At 38.9% G+C, this 12,535-nt stretch overlaps 1 protein-coding gene across 1 annotated transcript in view; it reads right to left on the bottom strand.

The window, feature by feature from the left end:
- The window catches only part of si:dkey-106n21.1 (solute carrier family 23 member 2), a 44,781-nt gene that overhangs the window by 15,851 nt on the left and 16,395 nt on the right, over positions 1-12,535 (bottom strand). Inside the window, exons 3-6 of the mRNA XM_038707067.1 lie at positions 10,485-10,642; positions 6,770-6,953; positions 5,942-6,123; positions 4,012-4,129 (exon numbers count right to left, since the gene is read on the bottom strand). Of these exons, the coding sequence (XP_038562995.1) occupies positions 4,012-4,129; positions 5,942-6,123; positions 6,770-6,953; positions 10,485-10,642 (642 nt within the window). The remainder of the gene's footprint in view (positions 1-4,011; positions 4,130-5,941; positions 6,124-6,769; positions 6,954-10,484; positions 10,643-12,535) is intronic.

Here is a 12,535-nt window from a genome sequence, read left to right as displayed (position 1 = left end):
TTATAAAAACTTAACGTATACTTTAAAGTCAAAAAACCTTTGGGGTTTCTTTGTTATTTATTTAGACTTTTCTGGCTTTCACAGATGTGAGTCACACTGCCAAAATGTGCAGAGCCGCCATAGATAAAGCATTCCCAAGATTTTACCTTGAAGCCAAACTGACTCAAAGATCTTTTGTTCTTTGGAGGATTATTTATTTAGTCGGCATTTCATTAGCATCTAAATTCCTTCCTCACCACCCTTTTAAACTTTCAACGAGTTATACAAATTCACACCCAGGAGCTTCAAAGCATGGCCGAACCCCAACTAATTTTGGCTGTTGTTAAATAGAAAGAAATGTCAATTTATTGATGAAAAAAAGTTTCTTACATTGATCCTCATTCCAAAATATATGGATCTCCTGTCACATTGTATATAACTTTTGCATTTAAAGCGGCATGTGTATCCATTGAATTCTGGTTGACTGTGTGTTACAGTTTACTAGGGTGGACCCAAGCACAGGACACAGGCACAGGTTTAAGGTGAGTTAAGAAAGATTTATTTTAGGAAAGGGGCAATGGTGGATGGCAGAGCTGGTCTAGTCGGACAGATATGTCAGAGGTCGCACGCCTAGGTTACTAGCAACTAGGGGTTAAGTGTCTTGCTCAGGGACACATTGGTGGATGTGTCATAGTGAGGAGTTGAAACCGGGTCTCCCACACCAAAGGTATGCATCTTATCCACTGCGCCATCACCACCCCATGCCTTCTTCTATGGCCTTCAGATCCTGTAAAAATGGCTAGGCCAGGCAAGTACCATGGAAAGGTGACTCCTTGAACAGGTCATTAAGGGCTTGAAGGATTTGAGGCAGCTGGTCAGCGGAGTAGCCGGTTCAGGACAAGCAGGCAATGAGTTAGCTTGCTCAGGACAGGCAGGGTCAGGACAGGCAGGTGGTGGAGTAGCCAGTTCAGGACAGAAAGGCTGTAGGCACATGAACCCAAGCCTAATTGTGTGCAAGCAGGAAGCTAGCGGGCTGGATGCTATCAGGACGAGGCTCAGAGGAGGCTGGAGTGACTGGCTCAGAATGAACAGGATGAGGAAGAGACTTAAGATAACACTGTCGCCAGGAACATGCCACTATCTGGGCAATATCAGGGTCCCACATCCAGAAATGAGTAAGATGCCTCAAGAAGTCTGGATTTTTATAAAAAGTAAAAATAAAAAAAACAGCAAAAAACAACAACAAACAAGACATCTTATGTCTCTCCAAAGACATTCCAGGAAAAAGGCAAGCAGTCTGCTTTTGGTCAGATCATTCTGTTACAAGGGCTGAATAAAGTAAAAAATATTTATTGCAGAGCAAGCGGGGAGATTGGCTGCAGGTGAGAGGTAGCATACAGAGCAGGGTAGCTGTGCAGGGCTGAACAGCAAGCTCGACCAGGTGAGGTGGAAATGACAGGGACCAGAGTTAGTACAGGCAGGGTTGCGAGGAAAACTTTAGAAATTTTAACCAAATAAGAAGAACAAGATGCTGGTATATGTGGCTTGAAGCGTAGCAAACACTAACTGGTAGCAGACTCTACAATCTGGCAGAGTGGAAGTGGCAGGACTTAGTATTTGTAGAGGTCTTGATTATTGAGATGAGGTGCTGCTGCTCTGTCTCCAGCACACATGTCTCCACTCACACAATCTAACACACACACACACACACACACAGGACAGAGCCACTGAGGGAGTGGCAGCAGGTTAAAGGGCACTGACACTGCAACCAGAAAAGGATTGTGGTTGTGCTCATCAGCCTTCACACTAACTAAAGGTATGTAAATGCATGAATGTGAAGCAGGGCAGATGTTAAAAAGAGCGTGTGTTGAAGTGTTTAGCAATGGGGCTTACATCATCCCACAAAAGACTTTGGCTGGGGTTGTGTTTGTTCAAGTCCAATGCAGACCCAGAAAAGACCCCAACCCGAAAAGAAGAAAAAAAAGATGTGTATTTATTTTTTCCAGTTACATTGACTACTATTTTGTGTTAAGAAAAAAGGTAGCATTTTGCAAGATTCAGATATATAATAGACTTCTAAAAGGTTATATCTTGGTGTCAGCTCTACACACAGACTAATCCACATGAGTAGGATTTCCTGTTCCAGGCCTCCCTGACATGAGGATGTTACCTAATGTGAAAGGCCAACTAACCTATAATCTTTCACAAACCTATTTTCTTTAAAAGAAGTTGTTTGTCCATGCTGAGTATGTGGATCAATTGTGACTAAACAATTCCTGTAAACATTATTTGTACTGGTATAAGATGACAAAATCTTCACAGAAGCTTAAGGAATGTATACAAGAACACTTCCCATAGGAAAGCAAAATCTAAGAAGTGATCTCATAGTTGTTTCTTTCATTTCTCAAAGACACAAATGAGCTACTTTTAATACTAAGATGAGACCATGGCGTTTTCTCCTACTTCTCAAATTCAACTCAGGAGAAACCACCACATATAATCTCATTTATGTTTTACTCTGACCAAAACAAGAGATCTCTACATCTAAGTCTAATTTAAGTCTCCAGAACATGGGACCATGAGATAATAGAAAGAGCTCAAAGAAAACTCAGCTATGACTCCTGGGATCTCAAGATTCTTCTCAAATATGTCTCAGATTTTTCATAGTGACCTCAGTAGAAGCAACCGCATTTAACCCATCTGTGTTAATCTCTGATCAAAAGATCACTCTAAATGATCTTAAATAAGTGTAATTTAAGTCTCCTTAGCGACCTCACTTAAGGGTAAGTAAGTAAGTAAAGTTTATTTGTATAGCAACTTTCACAGATAAAAATCAAACAAAGTGCTTCACAATAAAATGTAATACAACACAACAAAGTAAAATACAATGCATACGAAAATTTAAATACAAATGGAAAGAAATGGAAAGAATCAAAAGAATTCACACAGCGTAGAAAGGTTGGCAAAGCATTCCACAGCCAAGGTGCCACTGCTTGGAACGAACAATCCCCTCTGGTTTTAAAATGAGTGTAGGGAACCACTAACAACCTCTGACCTGATGACCTCAAACTACGGGTCGGAGTATGAAGCTGTATCAACTCAGAGCTGTAGGGAGGAACTTGACCGCGCAGGGCTCTAAAAGTAAGAACCAGGATTTTAAATTGAATTCTATACTGGACTGGTAACCAGTGAAGTGCTGCTAAAACAGGTGTGACGTGTGCTCTTTTGTTAATGTCAGTAAAAAGCCTTGCAGCAGAGTTCTGAACAGCCTGGAGATGGTAAAGCTCCTTCTTGCTCAAACAAGTAAAAAGACTGTTACAGTAATCTAAATGAGAGGAAATAAAAGCATGAATGATCATCTTCAACTCACCCTTTGACAGCAGTGTTCTTAATTTGGATAAATTCCTTAGTTGGAAGAAACAATTTCTGACTAGTTGTTTGGAGAGGTACTCTAAGGACATCGCTGAATCAAAAACAACACCTAAGCTCCTGAGGCTCGGCTGGACAGACGAGCCTAAGTCAACAATATGCTTTTTAATCTGAGGGATTCTAATTTCAGGGGCGATAATAAGTGTTTCTGTTTTCTCTGAGTTCAGAAGAAGGAAGTTGTCACATAACCACTGTTTAATACGGGTCAAGCAGTTAGTTAAAGAAGACAATTTATGGAACTCAGTTTCCTTGAACGAACAGTACAGTTGAATATCATCCGCATACAGACGGTAAGATATGTCACTGAATTGACTAATGGGTGGAAGATAAAGTACTTTTACTCAAGTCAAATGTTGAGGTACCTGCACCTGAGTATACTTGTTATACACTTGATATCAGTTGAATATAAAACCATTATCTAGCACACAATACCAGACTATTTAAAGTAAATCTCACTTGCCTTCAGGCTTGCATATTGATACTGATTGGCTGACTTTAGCATGATACTGGATTTTGGTGTCCATAGCTCCTCAAAAATATAAATTTTTTCCATTATAGAAGACAAGCAGTATGCATGAGATCAGGATTATGTTGACAACTCACAGAGAAGAGTTTGAAGAGCGGATAGTTGAAAACCTTCCACTTCTTATCTTTGTAAGCAATCATTGGAACATCAACTTTGCTGAGATACTGAGAGAACAGGAGGATCAGACAGACCGTGCTGTGGGAAAACAGAAGACAGGGCAAAATGTGTCACTCGCAGTCGATTCCCCCAAGGCCCAGCCCTCGTACAGCTATTTGTGCTTAAGGATAGCTTCCATACATCAGTTATGGGGAGGTCAGAGCAAGTGAAAACATGTAATTTTATACAGCAGGTGTGCCTACATGATACTGATCATTTTACAAGTGTTGGGAAAGAGGCCATCTGAACATTGTAAAATACTTTACTCAGTTTCTTACCTTTGAATGGCATTTCATGCTGTGCAAAAAACACTGCACACCATGCATGAAATACTGTTCAAAACCAATTTCAGTGTCATGGTGCATGGTATTTTAGTGGGTAATTCTGCAGTCTGGTGGACACTTAAAAAGTTACTGAAAATGATAAAGGCTTATATAAAGGCTTATTTTATTTTAGAGAAAAGAATGAGTTCCCTTCTGCATGTTTCAGCGCCACTGTATTAAATATAATGGTCAAGTCATTAAAATCTGATTTGAAACATTTACATTTTATCTGAAACACTGATCCAGATTAAATGTATGACCTCAGCAGCAGCAAAAACAATCGAAAAACCTAGGTGGATATATTGAATGAAAAATATGTGCTTAGTCTACAAAATACCAAATTAGAAGAAATTTTAATTGCTCTTAACCAAGTAAACCACGACATGGTCAGGAGGGGGTTTTTTGCATTCAGAGGAAACGATGCAGGAGATGGCTATGTGTTATTGGGGAGAGATATCATTGGGCTTATGACTTTATATGTATATTAATGATAAATACTGTGATGTAAAAATGTGAATTCAGAAATCAAGCATTAACAAATAGAGAGCCAGTCTGACATTGACATTTGATTACTTTCGTAATATGTACTACCTCAAGCATGCAACTGTGGATTTTTCACCCTCACTGTGCAAACTGGCAGAGTCTCTGTCAAAAAATTGTGTGTGCGGGGAGAGTTGAATTACAACCAAAAGATATCTGTGTCTCTGTTCCTGTATGGCACCAGGAGGTGGATGTGCTGAACCTTTTAAAACCCACAACGATCATTCAATATAATGACTTTAGTCTACATTATCTGGAGATGACAGTAGTAAATGAAGACAAATTTCATGGAGTTGGACAGGGCAAGAGCTAAGGTAAATGATAGGGCAGTTAATGTGACACAGGGAGTTGCAGTATTTGTGGAGATTCAGAGGATCTCGGTAAAGAGATGAAGGGGTGGAAACCAGGTAATTTGACATTCGGCTGCACAGAAACATGGCAATTAAATTTTGTTTGAGTGTGTCAACAGGATAGTTGGAATGAATAGTATGGTATAGGAATGGTATCTGTTTTCGATATGTTCCTATCTTACTGTATTTGTCAAGCTGAAAAAATCTAAAGAATGCAAATTGCAACTTTCACTCCTAATCCTATTAAGATAGAGCAGAGATGACAGGACAGTACATACAATGTTTTGTTGACAATACAGTTTAACAGCACCACAGCCTCCAAAATGACCATAGAGTTAATTAAACTAAAGATTAAAACCTTCATGCTGAATGTACTTACAGACATATCACAAAATAAAGGAAAAACGGAATAAATTAGTTGAACAAATACAGATGCTTCAATGGGTATGAAGGGTTCCTGAATAAATTGATGAAAATTTTGTGAATTATACAATATGACCCTCACAATCCCTGGATCTTAACCCAACTGAATACCTATCATTTGGAAGAATGGTGTTCATCCCCTGCATACAGAAATACTATAATAAAATGTTGATATTTTTTGTGCAATACAGGAATGTAAAACAACATCCACTCACAGAGCAGCTATTCCCCAGTGACCTCCACACTTCTTGCCAGCTTCACTGAACAATGACAGGCCGATGAGGTTGATGGTAGGAGCGATAGCCAGCGGGCCGATGTATTTCAGCACGAGGCCCACCAGCCCAGAAAAGCCCAGGACAATCTGGAGCAGAGACGACACAAGGATGGCTCCCTGGATCTGTGGATGACAAGAAAAGAGTGACAAAATTGAGCTATATATGCCAGATTTTTTGGTACTCAACTGTGCATCATGTAGCACATATAAGTCAGTGTATTTTCTTTTTCAATGCTAGCTTAGATGATGTTAGTTTATGCTCATTTCATGACTGTGAATGATTGCACTGGTTTTCTAATTAATTGATTTAACAAAAATCATAACTGAAACAAAGTAGTTGAACAAAACAAATTCAAGAAAAACAAAACTTTCATTCCACTTTTCAAGTAAATCAGGTCTAGACCGTACTCTCTGTAATAGTATTTACAGAGACTGCCACCATGAGCAAGCACTTGGTAACAGTGGCAAGGAAAAAAACGCCCTTTTAACAGGTAAAAACGTCAAACTGGACCAATTCAAGCCTTCTCTCTGTAAAATATAGTTAATTTGTGGTGTTTGCAACTTTTGTACAAAAACTTTGTGTGAGCTTTCTGAATGCACACATAGAGATAAGCAGAATGTTATGACCATCGGCATTTACATTAAGGTGTGGAAAAATGATACAGGATCTTTATCGTTAAGTTACCACTGCTAAGGTGACTGATTCTGTGTGTGGGCGCAGAGATAAGATACTGAGAATCATATTCTGCTTCCTGAATACTTTACATACCTCACGCATTCGTGACATCCAGACCTCATCAGAATTCTCACTTTGCAGTGGACTGGTGACATTGTGCAAATGCACAGACAGCATCACAGATGCTTTTGGGTCTGGACACTGCCACTTGGGCAGAGCGAGAATGGCCAGGGTTGGAGTGATGAAACTGAAGGTCCCACCCTGGAGGATTGGTAACCTGCAAGTCAGTATGGTGACAGGGTTAAAGGTCAGATGGCACTGGAACAAATAATGTCAGGTCTCTAAGGACTAGGATGACATGGATTTGTTCAAAGAGGGGAAGAGCAAAGAATTTTAATGAGCAGGTTGGGAAGCAAGGAATAAAAACAATATAGTATTAGTGCAAGTAGTTTTTGGGTGGACTAAAATAAATCCCATGACTGAGTAACCTAAGGTACATACCTAAACAGGAAGTACGTTAAGTAAGTTCAAACTAGCTCAAAATGTTCACATTGTGATATTGTCAAATGGAAGAATTTTATAATTAGAAACTGTCTAACAAAGAAAGTACATTTTCATTTCACAAGCTACTTGCTTTTAAGAACTAAACTGTATCTGAAGAGGCTGTGCATTTTTAACTTAAACTTTGCAACAAGTTGTTTACAACATGGAAACGCATGTTTCCACATCGGCTTTGCATGAAATAATGTGGACTGTGCATGTATTTATTTTGCTTTTTGTGTTGTCGGGTTTGTATTTCTATTCATTTTTGTCTGTATGTTAATTTTACAATTTTGAAAGGGGAAAAATATAAACATTACCTTACTTATTATTCAATGTCAAAGTGTTTGTTGGGATTGCATTTTCATTACTTAAAGCTTTTGCCAAAATGTAGGTGAGACTCTAACAAAAGCATTAGCTATTTGCTCAGGCTTCCTGTTAAAGCTGTGCTGAGTGGGCCAGGAAGTGTATGTGGAGCCCTGCACTGAATTGTACTGTATGTGTGGGAGTCAGCTGCAATGTGGTTAAGCATAGATGTTGATGATCAGTTTCAGAAGGATTTTCCAATCAAAGTAACATTTCTATCGTAAAAGGAAATTTACAAATTAAGCTGTGTATAAATTTGGTGATCATAAGGCTTTAAGGAAAACTATTTCAGAACTTATCCTAAAGGGTAAATCTCATTTCCTCTGTTTGTGTCACGCATGAACCAACGCAGGAGTCTCTGCATGAGCTGTAGCTGTTGTAACTTCACGCTGTTGCAAATGCAGTTCAACGCTGCTTTGGCTGGGAATGAAGTTTGTGAAACTATTACAGGACCACTACAAGGAGGCAGTGTGTAGACAGGGGTAACATGTAATTCTTAATTTATTAAGAGTAAAATACTTCCTTGTCCTTATCTAAAATGAAAAACATTTAGGGCAAAGGTGTGTGAAAAGGAAGTTAAACTGTAGTTTCCTTCATCTTCACGGGGGAATTCCCCCAGGTGACACCTTCTGTAATCTTAAACCTGTCTGACAGCGATACTAAAAATGTGAGCACGTATACAGTGCATCCTGGAAAGTATTCACAGCACTTCACTTTATCATTTTGTCATGTTACATATATTTTACAAAATGGATGAAATTCTTTTTTTCCTCAAAATTCTACAAACAATACCCCATAATGACAACTTGAAAGGAATTTGTTTAAAATCTTTGGAAATTTATTAAAAATAAAAAACACAAAAAAAGCACATGTACATGAGTATTCACTAGCTTTGCTTGATTCTTTGTTGAAGCACCTTTGGCACCAATTTTTAAGTATGCTGCTACAAGTTTGGTCACCTATTTTTGGGCAGTGTCCCCTATTCTTCTTTGCTGGACCTCTCACCTCCATCAGGTTGGATGGGAGCCAAGGAGTTCAGTCATACCAGACAATTTTGTTTCTCATGGTCTGAGTCCTTCAGTGCCTTTTATTGAGGAGTGGCTATGGCCAGTCTACAATACAGGCTTGATTGGTGGAGTGCTACAGAGATGATTGTTCCTCTGGAAGGTTCTCTTTGCTCTACAGAGACACGTTGGAGCTCTGTCATCGCTCAGTTAGGCCAAGCTGCCAGGTGGTTCCAAACTTCTTCCATTAACGGATGACAGAGGCCACTGTGCTTCATGGGACCTTCAATGATGCAGACATTTTTCTGTACCCTTTCCCAGGTCTGTGCCTCAATACAATCCTGGCTCGGAGGTCTAGACAGTTCCTTGGACTTCATGGCTTGTTTGGTTTGTCCTCTGGCATGCACTGTTAACTGTGGCACAGGGGCAGATTGGCTATCAGGAATTTTGGGAACAATCCCGAACGGCAGGTCAATTTCCGGTCGAATCGGCCGGTGTACAAGAGTTTTATTTGTTTGTTATGTTCAAGTGACAAAAATGTTGGCACAAGCAGCTAAACGTGTCAAATTAAATCGACTCCTTCTTTGGTGGAAAGGTGCTGTGGCAGCGCAGATGAGGCAGGACCCAGCACAGGCACTGTTAAGTAATGCATTTATTATAACCTGAGATTATTATTTATATATGCATTCATAGCCATATATGCTATATTATTATTATAAACAACAGTTGGAGGAAGAAGGAAGAGGAGGAAGAACAGGAGGAGCTCTAAGAGGAGAAACGGGGAAAAGGAGCAGAAGCAACAGGAGGAGTAGGATGACGATGATGACGACAATGACGGAACCAGAAACAGTGACAGGTACAGGGAAGGTGTGCAGGGCTGGATAGGCAATCATCCATAGATAGAATTAGAAAATGGATTATTGTTAGTTATATTTATTACCAATGTTCTTCTCATGCATATGTAGCTGTACAATCAGTACAAGCAGAGTCAGTGTCCAGCACCGGGGAGCTGAGCCAGGAAGAGGCCCACTCAGAGCTGAAGCTGAGGGATTTGATTTTTATGCACACACATACACACTGCTCTATTTTATGAAACTGCATTGTAGTTTTTGATTACTTTTAAGTATTTTAGCATTCTGACTGACTCAGGCTTGCCTGACCTGGTCTTGTTCAGTGCAGTGGTGACTTGCTTATACAAACAAACAAAGAGGAGGGTGTCGTAAAAAATGTCTTGAAGGTCTTCATCATAATGAAATTGACTGTATACAAGTACAACACTATATATTAAAATAACTGCAAAAACCTACATGACGCTTGCATAAAAGGCATCTCCGTCTCAAAGTCCTGGGCTGAATTTCAGTCCAGTATATCCCTGCTCTGGGAGATTTTACATAGACATGTGTTTGCCTTTCCAAATCATGTCCAATCAACTGAATTTACCAGAAGTGGACTCCAATCAATTTGTAGAAATATCTCAAGGATGATCAGTGGAAACTGGATGCACCTGAGCTCAATTTTGAGTGTCATGGCAAAGGCTGAATACTTGAATACTTACTTACATGTGCTTTTTTCATTTTTTATTTTTATTAAATTTGCAAGGATTTCAAACAAACTTCTTTCACGTTGTTGTTGTTGTTGTTATGGGGTATTGTTTGTTGAATTTTGAATAATGAATTTCATTAATTTTAGAATGAGGCTGTAACATAAATTGTGGAAAAAGTGAGTGCTGTGAATACAGAGCAATAACTAACATTCCACAAAGGCAAATATAAGAAGCTCACACACAAGCAAAAAAAGGAAAAAGAGGGAAAAAAAGAGACTTCTTAAGAACTCTATCAGTATTTCTGTGTGGCTTGGTACTTTCCGGTTCAATTGTGCTGTGAGAAAGGGGATGTTACCTGACACCGACAGCTGTCTGCAGCAGCGTACATAATCCCGACACAAAGAATATTGTGGATATGAGCTGGCTTTTGGCGATGTTGTTGTCCTTTATGCAGAGGGGCTCGGCCAGGATCAGCGGGACTGCGATGATGCCACCAAATGCGAGGATGTAATGCTGTGGAGGCAGATGTACATTTGGGGTCTTTTTATTGTGAGGAATGATACATAAAAATATGATTCTAAAAACATTTCATAATAGCTGATACGTATTTAGGTAGTAATTGTAGTTAGTCTAACTAACTAATTAGGCTGCCATGGGTGTGGGTACCAGGCTTTGCCAAAGCGAGCTTTTCTGTACCTCAGAGACCTGTACTTTAGCTCTGAGGGTAGTACAGTGAATTGGCGATAAAGTGGGTGAGTGATACCCTGTGCTATTAAGTTGTATGATTTCCACTTCCTTTGTGTCATTGAGTATATGGCATAACACCTTTGCCTATTTTTTTGAAGACAAATCCCATATTAGCCCCTTTAAGTTATTATCACTGATATTTATCACATCTATGGTCCTATTTAAAAGCACAGGCTGTATGAAACATGGCAACACACTCTGGATCATTCACACACAAACAAGCAAGTACGTAAGTAAAAAAGTACACTTTATTTGTATAGTACAGACATAAGTCACAAAGTGCTTTACAAAAATATTAACATACAAAGAAAGAAATCACAGAAAATTGACCACCCAAGCCACATGAAGCACAAAAAGTGCTAACTAAAAAGCACTGTCGCCTATATAACATACACAATAAAAATACATAACAAATAAACATTACGGAATAAAATACACAATAAATTCATAGAATGTAATAAAAATACACAATTAATACATAAGAGTGAAAACTGAATTTGTAAAGCCTGATCTCAGGGAAACTCTGGGATGTCTGTTTCAGAGATAAGTTAAACCCTAGTTGGTAGGGTAACTTATGCTATGAAGCTAACCTTCTCAGGAGGAGGTTTACAACAGTCATGTGTCATGTTGTGATTATCTGCACTGATGGAACATCCCTATCATAGTTATTATGTTGGAGATAATTTTAATATTTCTGAGTGAGGATAAGTGTGCAGCTGAAACCACCAGATTCTAAAACTGGAGTAAATGTAGCTTAAAAGTGAATATTAGCTCCTTAGCAACTGGTAATAAGGACTGATTAAGCAATACCCTGTCTTTTTGGCAAGTGCAATACTACACACTACATATTTCAACTGGTAGAAAGGTGCATTGGTTAGCACAGTGCAATCCCAATTAATGTCATAAGGATAATTGCAAAAGAGACACTTCTTCTTATGTTATTTATAGCCTAACCCAGACATGAATCATGTTAATTAAAGACTTAAGAAGAGGAATAAGGCCCGATTACTTGCCTAACCATGAGGGTAACTTGTTCTCAAGCAACATCCAGAACCTCCATCTTATCAGCATTGAGCTTTAGAAAGGTTCTTCCGTCCTGTCCCTAAAAGCTTTTAGATAGTGTAGGAGCCTGGATAATCCAAAAGCCTCTCTAGGTTTGCAATGGGGCTGAATATTATCCACAAATAAATTATATTAAAAATAAATAAGTATTTATATTCACTAATGCGGGACACCAGAAGATAGTGGAGCGGAATCAGACACAAAGGCTCCAATAGAGACAGAGAAACTGTGTTAGTGAGATAGAATGAAAACCAGTCTAATACTAAAACAGTCTAATACTAAAACCCTCCGTCCAACCTAAACGACAAAAAAGGTGTTTTGTCTTTGCCTTTGAAAACATCAACTTTTATTGTGGTCTGATTCTGCACCACCCAAAAGACTGTTTGTCAGTGCCTTCTAAATCTGTCACAAATGACATTAAAAACATGATACACATGAACAATTTCTTAAGTGACACCTCTATGGTTATGTGTAGTGTAAGAAACCAACTTGGTTTTGGTCCCCTCTTTTTATTGTCAGGTAAATGCTGGTTGAAGGTCTTTTAAGTGTTTAAACAAACAAAAAAGGCAAAGCCAGTAATACTGAGCAATTTTTTTT

Source organism: Micropterus salmoides, unplaced genomic scaffold (genome assembly GCF_014851395.1).
Source record: "Micropterus salmoides isolate LMB-PRFRI ecotype aquatic unplaced genomic scaffold, ASM1485139v1 Ms_hic_scaffold_8, whole genome shotgun sequence".
Taxonomy (NCBI): Eukaryota; Metazoa; Chordata; class Actinopteri; order Centrarchiformes; family Centrarchidae; genus Micropterus; species Micropterus salmoides.
This window is presented reverse-complemented; position numbering and strand designations above follow the sequence as displayed.